At 49.5% G+C, this 20,919-nt stretch overlaps 1 protein-coding gene across 1 annotated transcript in view; it reads right to left on the minus strand.

Moving 5' to 3' along the window:
- ASTN2 (astrotactin 2) overlaps positions 1 to 20,919 on the minus strand; it is a 572,108-nt gene that overhangs the window by 385,860 nt on the left and 165,329 nt on the right. The window contains exon 6 of the mRNA XM_026657253.1: positions 4,048 to 4,194. Coding sequence (XP_026513038.1) covers positions 4,048 to 4,194 — 147 coding nt within the window. The remainder of the gene's footprint in view (positions 1 to 4,047; positions 4,195 to 20,919) is intronic.

The following is a 20,919-nucleotide window of genomic DNA, read 5'->3' on the forward strand; positions in this document are numbered from 1 at the left end:
GCATGGCGATTTGCACCCACTTGTGCACAAACAACCCAGTATAGACAAGGTCTAACTCTGAGAAAGAGCCACATGCTCCAACTTCCTTCTGGTCCCCAAGCCGATTCCCTTCCGTTCCTCCCAATTCATCTGGTGCAGCGCAGCAGAGAGGAAGTTTGCCTCTCTTCCCTCCTGTCCCCTCTCTTTCCTACACACAATAAGGGCTGCTGTCCAAACAGAAGAATTAGCCTCCGGTTTTGAACTCGGCTAGTCCCTTTGCTGAGGAGTGAAATTAGCAAAGATCTGTGCTGAGAAGAAGCCAAGCCAAGAACACTTCCCTGGGTGTCATTAACATTTCCTGCCCCAGCTCCATGCTGTGATCTCCTTAAATGTTTTATACTATTTTGCTGCCAGCCTGGCACTACCTGGGGATTGGTTGGAAGGAATGGCTCTAAGCACTTCTCCCTTCCAGGACAGGCCCTCAGAGTGCCGGTGCATCTAATGATGAGATTTCAGGGAAACGGATCTTTGCTGCAAATTGTCCCCGTTGCTCCCAGTTCCATCTGGGAGCCCTTGACTCCATTTCCCATTACAAAAGGGAAAAAAAAAAGTTTTCACCGTTTATAATGATAGTTTACAGTTTCGTTGCAGATTACATTTCCCTTCTCCTGCAAACCTTTTCACCACTCCTCTCACCGCTTTCTCTTTAGAAAAGTCATTAAGGCGGGAAGGGAGATCAGCCCGTTTCCCCCCCGTTTCAGAGAGATTAATCTGTTTTATTGGTATTTCAGTGTCATCTCTGCTTCAATGTTCTGGGTATTTGCATAATTTGCAGTACCACCCTCTTCCTGGAGACAGGAATAGAACCGGCTCCATTTTCACTTTAATGCTATGGAGTCACCTGATATTTCATTACATTTCTCGAGGGTGCAGTGTCATTGGATGGTTCGAACTATAGATGAGGAGTCTGGGCTCCTGGGAACTAGTCACACCACTGCCTTGCTCTGTGACCTTCAGCAAGTCACCGTAGCTCTCTGTGCTTCAATTTAGCTGACTGTGCGTTAGGAATAGCACTCATTGTCTTCCATGACTATTGGGTGTCTTGACTAGCATTCGGCTACTATGCATTCATGCAGAGCCTAGCACAGCAGGGCCCAGAACCTGACTGGTGGTTCCAACCGCTACCAGATCAAACAGTAAATAACAATTTGTGAATACACCAAGTTCCTTGGATGCAAGTGGATAAAGAAGGAGCCGCAGCCTCTCTTATCAGGGCAAGGGTTGTTTGTTTTCTTTCCTAGTCATAGAATGTCAGGGTTGGAAGGGACCTCAGGAGGTCATCTAGTCCAACCCCCTGCTCAAAGCAAGACCAATCCCCAGACAGATTTTTGCCCCAGGTCCCTAAATGGCCCCCTCAAGGATTGAACTCACAACCCTGGGTTTAGCAGGCCAATGCTCAAACCACTGAGCTATCCCTCCCCCCACAATTACTCATGAACTACAATCTATGGAAGCGCCACTAAACACTCACTCTAGTCAAAAGTCTGTACACTCCTTTTATTTCTTTCTTTTTTTGAAGGCTGCGGAGAAGTAACTTGTTTTGTTTTGACATCCATTTCACACACACGCCCTCTCCCTCTTCTCAACCCTGAATTTTTCCAACGTCAACCTACAGCTGCAAAATGGAAACACACCCAGCATTGCTGGTAAGGGCCCAAAGGTTTGTTTTTTATAGGATATCTAGCACATGCCGAGGCAGGATTTTCAAAGCCTAGTGTATAAGTAGCATCCTCAAGACTTACATCTGATGTTGCAAAACAGGTAACTGCTCACCTCCGTCCCATACTGCATGGAGGTCTGCTCGGGCCTAATTTTAAAGCCTGACCCGAACGCGACTAGCCCACAGCTGACCTGACCCACGCCTGAGAGTGCCAAGACATTTTCAGACCCAACCCGAGCCTTCCACTTGCCGCTGAACCTGGGTCAGCACCCCCACCACTGCCTCATGCTTGGGACATGGCCAGCGGGGGCTTCCTGCTCTCCGTGCCCATGATCTGTCTGCAGGCACTGCCTTGCCGCAGGGTCAGCGCAGCCGCAGTGTCCCGCTCCTGCTGGGCAACGCCACCTCGCTGCTGCCTGCGTGCTATAGACAAGAGGTGCTAGGGCTCATTGGTGCATTTGCTATGCAGTGCAGCGAGACGGTGCCAGCCGGCAGGAGTGGGGCTCGCAGCTGTCACTCTGCCAAGCCCACAGGCAGGAGAAGGTGAGCAGAGACAACCCAGCCCAAGTGTGTTCGGTTATTTTCAGACCTAACACGTGTAATCAGGTCCCAGTAGGTTTGCGTCTAGTTCTGCAGGCACATTAACCCAGCCAGTGCTTGTAGTGCTCATCTGCACGAGTATTGTTTAGGGGTGCACTAGATATCAGTGCAAATTTTGCGGGCACCAACCTTGGAAAATGTCACCACCACCACCAGGGTTGGGATGTGTGCTCCATTTGTGATTCTGTGCAGGATTAAATAGCTATCAATTCATTTCGAGGCCAGAGGGGACCATTAGGAGCATCCAGTCTGAACCCTGCACAACACAGACCAGAACGTTTCACCCAGTGAGGCGGAGGTGCCTTAAATTCCATCTCACCACACTTGGACCCGTCAAGGGTCGCTTACTTTCCTGCTTCATAAGCATTTGTCCTCCCCACCAAAGCTAGCCCCTCCGGCGAACAGGCCCCTGATTGGATCAGAACCAGACGCCCAGCAGTGCAGTATGGGTGCAAGCTAAGAGTGACTGCAGCCGCCTACACAGCCCCGGATTGTGCACAGCACTTTTCTTTTGGACGAAAGCCCACCCTCAGCCTGTCTCAGGTGGTAAGGAGACCGCAGGAGCTGAAGAATTAGAACCGACTGAATAATGGGTCCCGTCTTCAGGAAGAAAATGAAATTTGCCCTCGTGTTACTGAAAAGTTGCACTTGACGCTCACTGCACATTACATGGAAAAGGTCAGTGAAACAACAAACACAAGGAGCCAAGCTGGCGAAAGCAATAAATAGTGACAGCCGCCTTTGTCTAATTCTTCAGAGCCTCTCGCTCTTCGCTCCAACACTGGCAATTTCACGTTCTCCGGAGCGGCGAGGGCCACAGACAAACGGCTTCACTCTGACGGGAGGGAGAGCATCCATGCGGCTTCCCGGGGTCTTCCTGGGAAGCCCAGGGCTTCACTTCAGAGTAAAGCAGGGATTTCAGTCGGACACAGAGTTATAAAACAGAGGTGGGGGGAAGATTTCTGCCTCCCCCTCGTGCCAACAGCTATTGGGTTTTAGTTCCATGGGGTTGGCATCTCTCTGTCTGAATTGGCTCTGTATGGAGAGCCGGGGCAGTTTCCCGGGCGGTACGAATATAACGCAGTCAGCAGCTCTGCTGTTGGGGAGGGGGAGGAATCTCAAACGAAAGCTGAGCAGCTCTGATGCCAAAAATACAAATGCAACAGAAAAGGACGTCTTCCTCCCACACAACCAACCCCATAAATCATTCCACACTCGCCGCGTCTTCCTCACAGCTTCCCCGCCCCCTTTTCAAGTGTGAGTGAATGCGGTGCTGCTGAGGGCTTGCCGGATTGCCAAACCCCCGAGACTGAAGCCTTCTATTTATGCAAAAAATAAAATAAAATAAGGACATGCAGACAGAGCCTGATGCAGCAGTGAGCCTCAGCTCCGTCCTAGAGAGTTTGCTCCCTGGGGGCGGAGAGGAGAAAAAACTCTCCATGGCATAGTCATTTTTCTCTCCCCGCTGGGACTGCCAACGGTTGTGTTAGGGTTAGTGTGGGTGGGGTGCTGGGGGGAGGGGGGAGTTAGTGTCCTATAACAGATTGTCCCCAGGTGTTTTTCTAGGCCGCCCCAGCGCTGAGGAATAAAGTGAAGAGTGGAAAGTCCCCGGAAGGGTGGTTTGAGAAAGGGGAGTTCTCGGAGGCACTTCGGAAACTCACAAAGAGAAGGACTCTACTGACTGGATTGGATTTGGAAGCTCCAGGCTGCCAAGTCCTTACAGGGAGGTGTCGCTCTCCGGGTCTTACCGTCTGCAATGAAGTGCTCAGGCACATGAAGAGTGACCTTCACGGTCAAAGGGCAGGAGAGCTGGGTGCCACACACCATGGCCAGGATGCAGGAGCTGACTGCAATCAGCGTCAGGGCCGTCTTGTTCACTGGACTCTTCAGAGAGCCTGAAACGCAAACAGACATGCATATCTACACAGAGGCCAATGTGAAGAAACAGCATCTGGAGCTAAAGGGGATCCAATTTGCTTCTAAACCATCATGAGCAGCATGAAAGAACAAGAGCAATTAGATCTAACTCTTTGGGGCCCTACCCCATCTCTGTTTCTGGATATTCATCCTTACCATAGTGTCTGAGCACCTCACACTCACTATGGGATTTTATCCTCACACCAATCTTGTGAGGTCAGGAAGTGTTGTCCCCATTTTACAGATGGGGAAACCAAGGCGCGGGGCAGATTAAGTGACTTACTCAGACTCATATGGGAAGTCTGTGGCTGAGCCAGGAATTAAACCCAGGCCTCCCCAGTCCCACTCCAATGCCCTGTCCACTCAACCACTCACTTGCCTCAGTTTCCCCATCCCACTCTTGGGGATAACACCTACCTGCCTGCCTCCCAGTGTCGCTGTAACACTAAATTCATCAGTAACTGTAAGAAGGCGATGCTAGGGGAAACTGACGTTTTACTAGAAAAATGCTTCAGTTAATTATGTCTCGTGCTGAAAGGCATTGCAGTTAAGAGCAAGCCATGTTTGAAGAAAAATCAGTTTTGTCGTGTTAAAGCTTCAAGAACCCAGAATCACAGGGTTAGAACGGGGCGCAAGGGTCGTCTTGTCTAGTGCCCTGCCGAGATGCAGGGTTTGTGGTGTCTAAACCATCCAACATTTAGGGTATGTCTGCCTGGCACATTAAGCCCAGGCTCTGACTCAGGTTTAAGCCTAAGCACTCCCCTGTCCACACACAGATCAGTCTGACTCAGGTCAGCCAACACTCAGGACGAGGGTCCTAGGACCCTGCTGGGGAGGTGGACCAAAGCCCACGTCCCACTGTGGCTCGGATCCAAGCCCTGTCCTGTTGCAGTGTGGATGCAGCGTTTAAGCTGCAGACCTGAGTCAGAAGGTCCGTGTAGCGGAGTATGGCCGTGGCAGCACGGCTGAGAGACCCGGGTCCAGCAATTGTAAACCCAGGTTTACAATGCTGGGTGGATGCTTTAGCGCAAGATGACCCATGGGGGGGCACAACTCCGGAACAGCTTGAGTCACTCCCTGCTCCCGGCAGCCCTCCCCCTTCTGGAAAGCAGCCCCCTCACCCCTCCAGGAAAGCAGCAGCCCCTCCATGGAGCTCCCAACTCTTCCTCTGCCTCTCCCTGCAGAGTTAAAGCAGCGGCACCTCTGAGCAGCTCCCCGCTCTTCCGCCACTCCTGCCGCTCTCTCTCCCTGCCCAGCGCAGCTCGCCGGCTCAGCTGCTCTGAAGGGAGGGGGCCCTGCTGCACCATGTGACCCCACATGCCCCCCCCCATGTGTCACCTCTGTTGGAAACCCTGAGTCCACAAGCCCAGGTCTCACAGAGCCGGGTTTACAATGTTGTGTGGACCCTCAATGTCTTCAGTCTGAAGCTTTTCCATCCCCTTATTTCTGGTGCTGGTCGCATTCTGTTAAGATTAGTCAGTCCTTGGACAAATCCCTGTTAAGGCCCGATCTTTCAGAAGCGGCTAGCAATTCTTGGTGCTGCAATTTTTAGGTGATCCAACCTCAGCCACCTTAAAGAGACCTTAATTTCAGAGAGCAGGTGCTCTGGGCTTTTTGAAAATTTGACTCCTTTAAAGTGCTTTAAGTTGGGCATGCGCAAACTGAGGCCCCCCAAAAATCATGTTTTAAAATGTAGACCTAAATTTTCATAACTTCAACTACCGAATCGATTTTCTTCAAACTTGGCTTGTTTTGCAGATCTTGCTGAGTCTTAAAAATATCAAGCCAAGTCTCAAGGCTATGTGCAGTGTGAGATCATTAACTACACCAAATGTCATACATTGGTACAATATTATATATTGCACTAATTAACAAGTGATACCTAGATGCTAATTATTAATATTCCTATACTCACAGACATCTAACAGTCAATTCAGTGAGCAAGAAAACAACCTGTGCAGAGCAAACCAGAGCCAGTGGATATTACAAGAGGAGTTTTATTTTGTCAGTCACAGACGTTTACTGCTTCTTTCGAAACCCAGCTCACAAAGGGCCTCCCTGCAAGTGCTAGCTAAAATATTTTCTGACAGTAGGAAGATGGATCCCAATTCTACCCTGACACCAGAGCGATGTGTGGGTCACATTGAGCCCTCCCTCAATCTCTGTGGGCCATCTGTCTAACACCACAGATCGTATAACATTGGCACCTCAGTAATCATTCAGGAGCGGTAGTGCCTTTGAGGCTGAAGAGAGAGCCCAGATCTGCAGCTGCCAGGATGAATGCTCTGTGTCAGCTCAGAATATGGCACAAAGCTCGGTGCGAGCAAGGTTGGTTTGATTTGGTTATTTTTAGTGAAGGGGATAAAGTGAAAAAAGAACTCAGCCGTTTGCAGCTCTGGACAGACTGGCCCGGGGACAGAACCGGCTGTGAAATCCTACAGCGTACATTGCTAAGGAGCCCAAGCCAGGCCAATGGCCCATGAGCTTTCTGGCGGGAGAGGCCAACTTGCTAGCTCTATACAATGAAAGGGAATTGAAGCAGTGACTGAGATCGATAACCATTGTGGGACAGCGGATTACCTCATGGGACACAAAACTCTGTGTGCCAAGGGCTCCTATTGGGCCCAGGGCGGTGGTAACCAAATGTCATTACCATCTGCCAGCTGCTTGGCAGTCCATGCTGAACGGAGTCTGTGGTCACCGTCTGCTGCCCAAAGCGGCACCGTCATGACGACCACCCATGCTGGCACTCTCCAGAGAGGCCACTGAGGACAAATCACCCTCTCATCGACAGCAGCCCCAAGACACATTAGTGGGGCAGGGTGGAGAAGCTCGAGTTGCTGCTGTTCGTGCTGCATCTGCTCTCGGTTCCAGGACTTCACTCTTCCATTAAGAGATTGCACAAGCACTAAAATTGACTTAAGGCGACCTTGCATTTAGCAATTCTGGAATGTTTGGGAAGCAGCCGTGTAGCATCTTAGAACCTTTTTCAGGAATATAAAGACACTTAAGTGAGAGCACTGATCTCCAATTAACTTGAGCCATCACTGCAGCCTCTCTGACAGTCTAACACAGATCACTGAATTCCCAGCAGAGCTGACTCTCTCTCTGGTCAGAATTCGGGGAAAACGATTTATTTATTTCTGGAACTCAGTCTCCTTTCCGACCCCCACCGCCACACACGCACAAATCACATCAGCAAAGTGAGACCTAAAGTGCATTTGTTTGAAAACAACAGGAAATACATCCACTGAGATACTCCAGGGCTCTTTACCTCATAATTTGATCGAGTCTGCTTTTAGAAATATTGGTGTCAGAACAGAGAATCACATTTAAGTTGGATTCAGAGCACAAGCCAGATTTGAAGCTAATGGGAATATATGCACCAAAAATGCAGAGTTTTTTGCAGCGCGCTGGGGGTTTGCAAACAGGGTAAAGGTTTGGGTCATTCAGCACTGAATTAGAGGTGCTGATTTGCTGGACAGCTCCCTGTGACAGAGGAGAGGAAAGTACAGAACATGCATATTTACACAACACATTTCACATTCCATGTGTCCCTGAAGAGCTGTACAAGCACCTTCCCCACTCCCAAAACATACCCACCACTCAAACTTCTAGCTCTGCCACCGACCTGCTGTATGATCTTGGGCAAGTCACTTCTCTGGGCCCATTTTCCCTGTCTTGTTTATTTAGATTGCAAGCTCTCCAAGGCACAGGCATGCAACCGATCCTGGCTGGGGCCACTAGGTGCTTTTGTAACCAAAATACATCGGTGAGCGTGGAAACATTCAGAGTCACAATAGATGAGAGAGCGCATAGCAAATTCATATTATTTTGCCCTTATAAAGCCCCTTTCAGCCCAGGATCTCAAAGTGCTTTAGAAACAGTAACCCGCAAATCCCAGGGAGATAGGCAAGTATTCCTCTGCTTTTACAATTCAACTGAGTCACAGGTATGGCAGCTTGCCAAAGGTGAGTCAGTGGAAGAGCTGGGAGTAGAAAGCAGGGACCCTGACTCCCAATCTCCTACCCTGCCTACGTGCACCACTAGTGCCATGGTTCTTGATGCACCACCATTCACTCCACAACTTGATTTTTTTTTTTTTTTTAAAAGAAAGTGGCACGTGAACCAAAAAAGCAACCACTGTATCAGACCCGACGACCTCCTCTTCCTGCGGAAAAGCACAAAGTTTGAAATAGCGGAAGGCCTGAGCATCTGAGCTCCCGGCCGATGGAGCTGAATGTCGGAGGGAAGGAACAATGTACTGCAGTTCTCATTTCACTGCCGCTCCTCCCACATCCACACCCCCGCTCTGTTTCCCTGCTCATTTTCATCGTGTGTATCTAATTACTGACATCCCGAACAGTACACGCCATCGCCCAAGGGTGGCGAGCAGGGGGCTCTGTTCAACCGAGCTGCAACAACGGGGCTTATGTTTGAGCTGAAATTGGATTTCCGATTCAGCTCTTTATTGCTCGAGGCCAGTCTGCTGCCAGGTTCTAAGGGACGCTAGCCGAATACGCAGCTCCTTCCCTTGCTCGTTAAACAGAGGGGCATTTTTCTCGTTTTCCATCCCATCGCCTGCTCTTCAGACCACTAGCGCTCCAGCAGAAGCACTTCTGTGCTGGGTTTAAACACCCATCTGGAGATAAACAGCTTAGTGCCAGATCTCTCTCAAACCCAGGGAAATGGACGCTTTACGACCTGTCGCTAACTAAACAAACCTCCAGGGGTTAGGCCAGAGGCATCTGGGTTTGTTTGAGAGGCACAAAACAAAACAAAAATCCAACCCCACCCTTGCCCCAGGGACATCCAAACTCCCAGGTTTTCCAATAACCGCCAGCAATCATTGAATTGTCTTAGGTGACTTAGGCTGGAGACCCAAGCTTTGCTGCTCTGAATTTCTCCCCCCACGCCTGGGACTACCACCAAGATGTTCGCACAGCAGTTTGCCAATCCCATCCAGAGGCTGGCCCCAGGCTTATGCGCTACAGGCGGGGCGGGGGCAGGGAATGGAAGCTCTGGATGGAATGAGGCTGAGAGTTGGGCAGCAGGAGGCCCAAGGGAGTGAGGGGAGAGAGGCGAGGGTCTGCCTCCTTCCCACGCAGTGGCATACAGCTCCTGCCAGCTGAGAGCTCCATCGGACCTTTGCCGGCTGACCCAAGCAAGGGGCACCGTGCAGCTGCAGTGCCCCAGAGGCAGAGCGGAGAAGGACCTGCGACTTGGAGCCATTATCCCTGTTCTGCTCCTACCTTATTCCAGATTATATTATATCACCTTCTTCCCAGAGCAGCATTACCCACCTCCCTCCCCTCACTCCCATGAATCTGGCTGGGGGTGCGGGGCAGAATCAGATCTCCCTTCCTTCCTCTTGCATGTATGGTTTGGGGCGGGGGGGGGGGGGGGGGGGGATGAATTGGGCAAACAGCCTCTCCTCTCTTCACCGCAGCCAAAGGCACAATCTGAGCAGGGGGACAAGGAGGGGTCTTACTCCTTCTCTGGCTAAGTAAAGGTCTGAGTAGGGAAGGCAGACATGCCCAGGGTAGACTCCTTGCAGCCAGAGGAGCAGGTGGAGGAGGAGAGGGGCAATATTGCTGAGTCCTGAAGCACATGAAGGTGAAGGAGAGCAATGCTGGGGTAGCAGAAGGGATGTCGCACTCTCTAGGGCTCTCCATCCTCTGCCTTCCATCCGCACTTACGCAGTCACCCAGCCTTACAAGCTGCCCAAAAAATAAATCCCTCCTTTCCCCCCACCCCAAGGCAGGGCAGAATGAGAGGCCAGAATGGTTTGCTTCAGTATTCACATGCCAAGTTGGGAGCCCCCATGGAGGACCTGCTGCTGACAGAGAGTGTCTGTTGCAGATAGGAGGGTGGTAGGGCCCCAAACCAAGGCAGCAGGGTGTGGTGGAAGGAGCATGAGGAAGGAGACTGGAAGCCATGAACTTCTGGACTTTAATCCTCCTTCCACCAATGACTTTGGGCTTGTCAAGCGGCAAGTTAGCACGTGGCAAGCTGGGGTGTAAATCTACAGCACACTAGCACGACACTCACTAACTGTCCACGTGGACCCTGCTGCTATGCACTAAAAATTCCCTAGGGCGGTTTGAGCTACTGCTCTTTGAAACAGGAGAAGGTCAACCCTCACTAGGAAACTTTCAATATGCGGCAGCAGCAGCATCCACACAGACAGTTCTCGGCACGCTACACTCACGCTAACTGGTCATGTAGACAAGCCCTTAGGTAGCCTTGGGCAAGTGACTTCAACTCTCTGTGACTTAGTTTCCCAGTCCGTAAAAAGTGGGATAACACTCCTTGATAGGGTTCATGTCTGACACAGGCCGAGCTCTGTGGAGTCCTCCAGTGGTGTTATCTGCCCGACTGGCTGGGTTAGAGCGGTGCTATGATTTGTTTCCTTGTTGCCTTTGAAGTCTCAGCCGCAAGAGTGCCTGAACACAGTCTCTTTGCATGCCATCTGCTTGGCTTGAAAGTGAAAAGTCATTGGTGATCCCTAGCTGAGGATGAAGGAGGAGAAACCAGGAAATGAAGAGATAAGGAGGGGAACGCAAGAGACGTGTCAAGGAGGAAAAGGACATCTCCTGAATTGGGGCCCTCCTCTCCCACCCCACACTCCCCAACTTGTGAGCAAGGAGAAGACAGAGGAATGTGAACATTAAAAGCAAACCAATCCGTTCTAGGGCAGAACTGCATCAGAGTTTCTTCCTGCTACCGATCCAATTAACCACTGCTTAATTAGACTGGAATGCAAAAGAAATTCCAAAAGTAAACCTCCCCTTGGAAGTCTCTGATCCTGTATGTACAAACAGCTGCCACTTCGTTCAGAGTGCTCCTGCCACCATCCTCCTTTGTGTTGTTTTTTTACACCAAGCGCCAATTAGACTGGCTCTGCTCTGCCTGAGAACACCCAGTCCCCTCTGCAGAGAGTTTGGAAGCAGCCTGCAAAGGGCCTGAAGATTTTGCACCTACTGCAAGAGGAAGATACATTCAAAGCCACCCTCTGCACACAAACACTCCACATGCAGCCCGGTGTCTCCTCTAAAATATCATTTACTTGTGCTGCCAATTACTCCTCCTTCCACTGCCTCCTCCCCAGCCCCAAGTTCTGGCACATAAAGGGCAGAAAACTCTGATCTGGCACTGGTAGTACTGCTGAAATTAAAAAGGAACATACAGAACACGTATGGATTTTAAGCAACACTAAAATTCTGCATGCTCGGCAATATGATGTTTCTAAATCAGGCTCAAATACATGCTTGGGAGATTAGTCTATAAAAAAATAAACTTTAATTGCTCCATCTTTCTCAGTGTACAGCCCATAGCATTGGCCATATGTGGGTGTTAAGTGCCAAGTACTCTTCAATCCCCCCCTCCCCAAGATATAATAGTTTAATACCTAATGTTTCAAGACTGCTTGGATATTAAAACATATTTCTACCTCCCAGGAGAGACGGGGATGTAGAAATCAACCTCCTGAACTGCTTAGCAACTGAACTGCAAATCCTACAGAGAACACATCAGTGGGAGGCGTGCAAAGGCACCCGCTAATGAGAAAGCAGCACTTTTAACATGGAGAGGGTGTGTTTCAGCTTGAATTTTGGCAGCACAAAAATGCAGCCACCGCTCGGGGTGGAGGGCAGGGAGTCAACCACCTGAATATAACCTTGATGCTACCGAAATGGCGGACTGACCCTGATGTGGTATCCTTTCCCCACCCACAGCACACCCCATACAGCTTTCCTTGCACGTCTAAGGAGGGCTACTTCCAAAGCACTCAGCTGTTCTGTCCACGTCAAGAAAGTTCACTGCCTCTAATTATCTCCCTTTATGTTCCAGCAGAGGCTCGTTAATACAGTACAACAGCATCTCCCGACGCCCTCACACACAGAAACATCTCAAGGTGTTTTACAAGCAGGAGATCATGTTAAATCAAATCAAATACCAATTAAAGATTAACAGCGATGTTGGAAGGCTGCTCTCGCCGGATAGCACCGCTCGCTGGGAAGAAACACTGCTTTCTGTAGCTGCTGCCTGGCAGGCTCCTACCCAACCCCCAAGCCAGCCGTTCCCCTTTACCCCTCCACACAGCCCATGCCCCAGCTGGGGAACCCACCCACGTTCAGTCAAGGCACTGTCCCCCAAAGAAGTTCTAGCAAGCAAACCTTCCCTCCTCCATTCAGTGAATGTCCTAGCCATTCTCCCCATCTTCCCAGAGTGTCCAGCCCAGAACCTGAGCCAGCACCCCCTATCTGGACAGTCCTCCTTTCCCCCTCAGACCGGGCTTCTGGCAAGGCAACCAGCCGTCTCTGAACCCATGTCCGCTGCCCTCCTCTCCACACAGTAAGCCCAGAGCAACAGACCTTCTCTTCCCAAGTTTCCGTCAACCACACACACTGCCTTCCATGTCCATATCCCAGGCCAGGCATTCTCAAGCCCGCCGAGACCTTCTTCCAACCACGCTCCCCTTGCCAGACTCTCCCCCACAGGGGCAGTACAATACACTGTGTGATTGTGAGAGTTTTGGGGAGTGGGGGGAGAGATAATGCCATAAGCTCCATGGGCCACTGTCACGGAGTCCCCGGGCGATGCTCTGGAACTGCTCCCCACAAAGCCAGTCAGGACTTTGGGGAGCCTCCTCTCCCTCGGAGCAGACCGGCTTCAGGGCAAGAAGCTCACACGTCTTCACCTCCTAGGTCCTCATGTTACATGCTCAGGTATCTTCCCTCAAGGCCAGTCTCCCATTCCCCAATGCAGACCGTCCCAGCCAAACTCCCCACTCAGCATTCAAAGGCCACATTAAGAACAGTTCCAGTTCGTCACAGCCACATCCAGCCTTTGGCTAAGTAAGGGTGTGTGATCCCTGCTGAATCTGCAGGACATTGTACCTCCTCACACAACAGTCCCGCTTCCATCCTCCTTGCTCCTGGGGGGAGGGGCTCTTTCTCCCTTCCTCTCACGGAATTCAGGGCAGTCCCAAGTAAAGATATGCCAAAGCGGCACCATTTTGATCTAGCTTTCAGCTGCCGCCCCCCCCCCCCCAGTGCATTTTGGTGCTGTCCGAATCTGGGGGGTTTGGTCCGGGCCAGTCTCTAGTCCCAACCTACGTCCCCTTCATTGGCAGCATGGACTGGACTTTGTTCCATCTGCCCTGATTTGGCATTGACCCCGAAACTCGAGTCCACTCCCCCAAGAAAGCTGGTCCCTTTGGATAGCTCTGAGGAAGGAAGAGAAAAGGTGAAAGGAGTGAGAATGGACCACAGGTCAGAGATGGAGGAGGAGGAGGTGGTGGTGAAACATACAGGAAGGCAGATGTGGGAGGACTAGAAATGTTCAGGTTTATTAAGAGCTTGATCTTGCTTAAGGGTAGAACAAAGATGACTGATAACACTAACATGTATGAATGATATCAGCCTGTCAACACTTGCTCCGTCAGAGTTCGAGCTAGTTTAACCGGTGTTCATAGAGGGGGGTTATTTGGGGGCAAGGAGTTTGCAGAGGAAACGGTTGGCAGTTTTTATAAGGCAGGTCCCATCAGTGAATGCAGGAGGCTCAGGTGCCTTTCTCAGTACCGTGAGTTGGCTCCGGGATTCACATAGAGATCAGGGATTCAGCCAGCCCATCGGAGCCTAAGCAGCACGGGGAAGCCAACTCCTTCCCTGGGCAGCCTGCATGTTCCATTCAGCGTGAAGAGCCCGGGAAGTCTTTGTTAATCTGTTTTTAATGCCCTGGGTCTCAGCTGGTCATATACTTTGAGTTTTAATACCCGATGCATTAAATAAATGTGTCTGTACTTAGTATTTATAAAGTTTCAAATATTGATCTCTCTCTCTCACTCTCATTCTCTTGTTTGAAATATGGGGCGTGCCGTTTGCAGAGAGATACTGAGTGGGAGAGAGTCAGTCATGATCAGAGGGAGGACGGGGAGAAGGGAGGGGAAGCCGGCAGGCAGGGCACATGGAAACAGAAGGTGCGGGAGGGAGGGGGGAGTAAGGGGAAGGGAATAAAAGACAGATGACGAACAAGCAGAGGCTCTGGCAGTTGCTCTCCTTTCTTGGATGAAGGGCGAGAGGTTACTTGCCATGGTCACCACCACGAGATAAGCTCTTGGGTAAAGTCAGCAGGAGTCAGTTTCCCCAGAGAAGCTCCCATCCCACGGAGTGTTTCCTGCTCAGTCAGTGGAGTCTGAGGGTTCAGCAAGGAAGACCCCAGTACCCTTGGAGGGTGGCTGAATCTCAGTGACGGGGAACTGGACAGCTCTGGGCTCACATGCTACCTGAAGATGACGCAAGGCAACGAAGTGCTAGACACTGACCCGCAGAACAGGCTGGCTGCGGGTCCTCTGCTAACAAGGCGATGACTTTGGCACAGTTTCCCCTCTCCTTATCTAGATGCTAAGGGGAAGGACCCTAAGAACAGCCTGACTGCAACTGCGGCACAGGTCTGCTTGGGAGGTGATCCTGCTGGTGAGAAGAGGAGACGGGGAAGAGGAGATATTTTGCAGAGGTAGGTGGGCTGGGGCCAGCTTTAGCTGCCAGGACCTCCACCCCACCCACAGGAGTTTCTGAGGTCCCAATGCCTCTGTCTATCCCCAAGTATCAATCCCATTGCCCCCAGCAGTGCCACCACCCAGCAAAGGTTAATAAGAGCATCCTTAGAAGCTCTCAGGGAGGGAGCAGCTGATTTGCTAGCCGGACGCAGCAGAGGTATTACCTCTAGAATGGATGGCGCAAGCTGGACTTCCCCATTGGCCAACGCAGGTACTATCTGCCCTACGTGTGGGCTGGGGAGAGAAGCTCAAAAATCCGGAGCCACACCCCCTAAAACAAATCAGCATGCAGAGCAGCGATTCAATAGTTGCATGTCAGAGGCTCTGTCTACACTTGGGACTAGCTCCAACCCAGCTGTCAGTGCCCATCAAACGGAGCAGCTGCACCAACACTGACAACAGCAAGCCAAGGCTGCCGCTGCTTGGAGTCTGTCCTGATTACAAACATGGGGAAACCTTAATTAGCTCAATCAGCAAAAGCCCCCAGCCTGTCCTTGGACACGCCCAAGTCCAGATTTTTCTAAAGAGCTGTGCATTACTCTCGCTGTCAAAAATGGTATTACCCGATTTCCGTGTCACTGCTAACTCAGAAGAAAAAGATCTTGAAATGCTTATGGATCAATGTCCTAACAGATAAAACACAAGACAGGGGTATCAGTTGGTGCCTGCTACAGACCACCATATCACACTAGGGAAGCGGCATGACCTGCTCCTTACGCACCTATCTATAATTAGAATTGGAAGGATTAGATTTTTACTGGCAAACATTGATTTCACTGTACACACACAAACCGATGAAAAAATATTTCCATCAAAAGTAATCCAACTTTACAGATAGGCACAGAAAGAAAAATGCTTCTTGAGAACTTACTAGTGTTTGATTTAAGGCTATTTACTTTGTATATTTTGACATATGATCTTGACAATTTGTGTTTTCACCCTTATGAAGCTTTAGCGATTTGAATCTCAACAGCTGTCATTAAACAATTATCTGACACCTCCCCATTGTCTGACCCCACGTCATTTCCCACAACTGTGAACATTTAAATACCGGTAGATAAAAATTGAAAAAAAGGCTTTAAAACCCATAATTCTGTGCAATGGTGAAAATTATAAACATTTGAAAAATGCTTAAAATAACCATCAATATTCTCTGCCAAAATGATAAAGAAAATAAACATTGAATTCTGCCAAGCCTACCTATAATGTGTAGGGAAAAAAGCTGTGTGATGATGGGGGATTTCAATTTGAGTGGCATATGCTGGAAGTCTCCTGCTTCCGGTACTAAAACATCCTTAGATTTTCTAAGTATTAAGGATGGGAATTTCCTAACTCAAAGTGTTACAACCAACAAGAGGGAATTCTATATTAGACCTCATCTTGACAGATAAGAGGAACTGATCACAGAACTAAAAATTAATGGTAGCTTAGGTACAAGTGATCATGATTTGATCACAATTATAATGTGCAAACAGAATAATATATGTAGTGTTGTTGTAGCCATGTTGGTCCCAGGACATTAGAGGGAGACAAGGAGAATAAGGTAATTTTTTTTTTTTATTGGAGCAACTTCTGTTGGTGAGAGAAACAATCTTTCAAGCTTACACAGATCTGAAGAGCTAGTGGGGTCCCTCGGGGGTCTGTCCTGAGACCCATACCATTTAACATTTTTATCAGTCACCTGATAGAAAATATGAAATGATCACTGGACAAGTTTGCAGATGACACAAAAACTGGGGAAGTGGTAAATAATGAAGAGGACAGGTCACTAATACAAAGATCTGGATCACTTGGGAAACTGGGCACAAGCAAACAATATGTGTTTGAATATGGCTACATGTAAATGTATACCTCAAGGAACAAAGAATGTAGGCCACACTTAACAGGATGGGGGACTCTATCCCTGTGGTGGATAATCATCTCACATGAACTCCTAGTGAGATGCTGTGGCCAAAAGGGCTAATGCGATCCTGGGATGCATAAACGGGGGAATCTTGAGTAGAAGTAGAGAGGTTATCTTATCGCTGTAGTTGGCATGGGTGCGACCATTACTGGCACATTGGTATCCAGTTCTAGCATCCACAATGAAAAAAGGATTTTGATAAATTGGAGAGGGTTCAAAGAAGAGCCATTAGAATGTTTAAAGGATTAGAAAAACTGTTTTATAACAATAGACTCCAGGAGCTCAATCTCTTTAGCTTAACAAAGAGACGGTTAAGGGGTGACTCGATTACAGTCGGTAAGTACTAACACGGGGAACAAGTCTAAGAATGAACCCTTAAATCTAGTAGAGAAAGTAGAATATGATCCAAAGGCTGGAAGTTGAAGCTAGACGAATTAAATCTTGAAATGAGGCATACAATTTTAACAGCCAGAGTAATTACCCACTGGAACAATTTACCAAGGGACACGGTTTGGTCCTCGTAACTGACAGCTTTTAAATCAAGATTGGATTTTCCCCCCCTAAAAGATATGCTCTTCTTTCGGGGAAGTTCGCTAGCCTGGGTTACACAGGAGGTCAGACTAGATCACAATGGTCCTTTCTGGCCTTAGAATCTGTGAATCTTTGTTGGGTGATGAGCCCATTTGAAAAGCTGGCTGTTTCACCTTTGACTGGGTTCGGGCTATTCCGCAGTGTGGACAAGACCTTGCAACACATTGAGAACCAGAGCCTGGGGCGCCGGAACAGGGGGGCTACGGGGCCATGCCCCCCCTTTTTACCGGCCATAAGGACGAGCAACCAGGAGGAGGGGACGGAGAGGAGTGAGCAGGGGGTGAGGTCTTGGGGGGAAGAAGCGGCACGGGAGTAGGGCCTCAGGGGAAGGGGTGGTGCGAGAGCAGGGCCTTGCGGAGAAGGGGCAGCAGGGCCATGGTTCGGGCACCGTTGGCCTCCCCACTTTGAGGGAACTTCTGCCACTCCTGACCGGAGCAGTCTGAGCTGGGGGCTTTGTGCAGCCGGAATTACTCAGCAGAGCGAGACACAATCACAACCAGCAACGGCTTTTTTCTTAAGCAAAACCAAAGTTGTAGTGCCCAGTTTGGCATCCAGCCCTGCCCTGGGACACTTGGGCTTCCCAAAGGCATCCGCTCCCAGAAACAGCCACTCCAAGTCCTTTTGCTTCCCAAGGAGAGGGAAGCTGACCCAACATTAACCCCTTGTTAGTAGACCTGACAGATCATCAACCAGCTGGAAAGGACAAGGGGATATGTTATTAAGTGTGGAAAATTCCCTGTGTGAGTGGCATGCAGGCAGACTAATACCATAGTTAAAGGGGCACAGTCAACCCAATCATATATTGGGAACAAATTCCTTTGCCGGTGTTACTAAAATTGCCTTAGCGTATTGGAGTGGAAAGAATTTTTTACAAATCCAATTTGCTTTCCCACTCTTTATGCTGTTTACTTTTTGCATTTCTCTGGCCACGGACAATTAAAATCAATGAAGTCCGTTTCACTTTCATGTCCTCAGCATTGAATCGGTTGAGATGCAATCACTTTAGCGATGCAGTTATATGTTTAAAGACAGCAATTGTTTTTTACTGGAATTGTCTTTCACACAAATCAATGGAAACACTTCAATTGGGATTAAGGTTTGAAAACAAAAACAAACCAACCCTGTTTTTGTACAAATTACAACTGCTGGGTCAAATCTGAGCTGAGACCTTTACTTTAAAGGTGGAAGACACTTTCCACTATAAGCATAATTTAAACCCTGTCCCAGAGGGAAAACATTATCGTTCTTTATGAAATGTTCCATGTGCAGTCACTGCCCAGAGAAGAATCTTTCTGGAAAGAGAGAGGTTCAGGGAACAAAATATAGAACCAGACAAAGTGTTGGAGGTAGAGTGACCAGACAGAAAGTGTGAAAAATCCGGACTGGGGCTGGGGGGTAATAGGCGCCTATGTAAGAAAAAGCCCCGAATATCAGGACTGTCCCTATAAAATCAGGGCATCTGGTCATCCTAGTTGGAGACCATGTTAGAACATGGTACAAACTATCTGGACCCAACTACACTCCAAGCCTACACCATGCCAAGGGGTTATGGCTTCTTATAACTAGGTCCCCCAACATTGTCTCTCAGTTGTAGCATGTGAGCATTGCACAGCCAGGGATTTTATCCTCAACACGCCCCTGTGAGCTAGGGAGGATGTATCCCCACATTACAGATGTAGACTGAGAGTAACTTGCCCAAGTCGTCACACAGGGATAGGTTGACCAGATGTCCCGATTTTATAGGGACAGTCCCCATTTTTGGGTCTTTTTCTTATATAGGCTCCTATTACCCCCCCACCCCCTGTCCCGATTTTTCACACTTGCTGTCTGGTCACCCTACACAGGGAGTTTGGGGCAAAGGTAGGAATTGAACCCAGGTCTCCTGAATCGCATGGCAGTGGTTTAACCACACAGCTGTCCTTCCTCTCCCAGCAACTCTAGTACGTGTGGACAAGTGGCTAGCGCACTGGACTAGGCATCAGAAGACCTGGGTTCTATTCCCAGTTCTGCCACTGGCTGGCTGGATGAATGTGGGCAAGCCATGTTTCCTCTCTGTGCCTCACTTTCCCATCTACATAAGGCGGACAGTGATACTGGCCTCCTTGGTAAAGTGCTTTGAAATGTACAGTTGGAAAGTGCTCTAAGAACTATCTCCTATTACAGTGTAGGTGGGCACAAGTCACCCTACTTTTCCTTTTGGCCTAGCAAGGAGACCAAGGATCTGACACCACCATGTCATGATGGATGCACAGACCAACAGAGCTAATGCCCCCCCCCCCCTTTGCATCCAGCACCAACAACGGGTTTACATTTTACTGCCTGTGACACAAGAGGCTTGTTGCCATGCGGAGGACGACAGCGGAGCGATTAGTGAAATTTGTTACCCACATGCTCCAAAGAAAATTAAATTAAAAGAGCTGCTTTGCTGTCAAGATAAGGGCCAACCCAGGGAGATAATTTTTCACTCTCAAACACTCAATTACTCAGTGAGGCTGTATCAGATACAATCAAAAAAAAAAAAAGCAAAGCACAGCCTCCAGGAACAGATGTAAAAGCTGTTATCTCGATCGCAGTCCAGGGGACGTTAAAGAGGCTGGGGCTGCAGCGTGGCGGGCCTAATTGCAGTGGGTGGGTGGGCGAGCAGTGCCTCCCCTCCGAGTTCATTGCCACTCGGTGAATGATGGTCTTCCCACAATGGCTCCATGATTGCTTGTTCAGACATTCTGCAACCAAAATCGACAAACACGGACAGGCCGGGGGACAGGCCTAGCGCACAGCTATACGGGGCTAGTGCTACAGTAATCATTAATAAACTGGCACACTTTTCTAGTACAGCTGTCGCTTACACCAGCAAAAAAGTGATGTGGCTGCTCTAGCTTATACTGGTTTGGTGAACGAAATAATCGCCACAAGCCAAAGGACTTAACTACGTATAGGCCAGGGTTTGTACCATTATTGAAATGTTATTTTAAAATGTCACACCCCTAACTGCCATTGCTATACTGGCAAAGGAGTCTAGGGGTGACCAAGCCACACACAAGTGCTGCTCATTTGTGGAGCAGTAGGGAGAGAGAGAGGAGAAAAGGGGAAGGGGGATCTCAGGGCACGTCCGCGTCACCAGAAGTTATGTCGGCCTACAGCCAACGCGGTTAGTCCATCGCTTGTGCGCGTGCATACGTGGCCCCTGGCGTTGCCGCCGCGCATACTCACCAGGATTGCTTGTGTCGATTCACCATAGCTAGGTATCCCAGTGTGCCACCCGCCACCCTTCGGTGACTCCTGGGCAGTGGAGCTCACAGTTGTGACTAGAGCGCTCAGAGTCAGGCCCTGTGAGACCACTGCCGGACGACGGTGAAGGTCGGCAGAAGAAACGCTGCATCTACACTTGCGCTGCATCAACCACTGTTTTACAACGACCGGGGAGGTGGCGTTACTATATCGGCATAATAGGGCACTGACATCGGTGGGAGTCAAAGTTCAGTGTAGACACATACATAACTAGGTTGACGCAAAGCAGCTTATGTCGACCTAACTTTGTAGTGTAGACCAGGCCTTAGCTGGGATAGTATCAATGGGATTTGGGATTTTCCATCCATTAAGACAGTGTTTCCCAAACTTGGGACGCCGCTTGTTTAGGGAAAGCCCCTG

This window comes from Terrapene carolina, unplaced genomic scaffold (assembly GCF_002925995.2).
Source record: "Terrapene carolina triunguis isolate 2854851 unplaced genomic scaffold, T_m_triunguis-2.0 Scaffold238, whole genome shotgun sequence".
NCBI lineage: Eukaryota > Metazoa > Chordata > Testudines > Emydidae > Terrapene > Terrapene triunguis.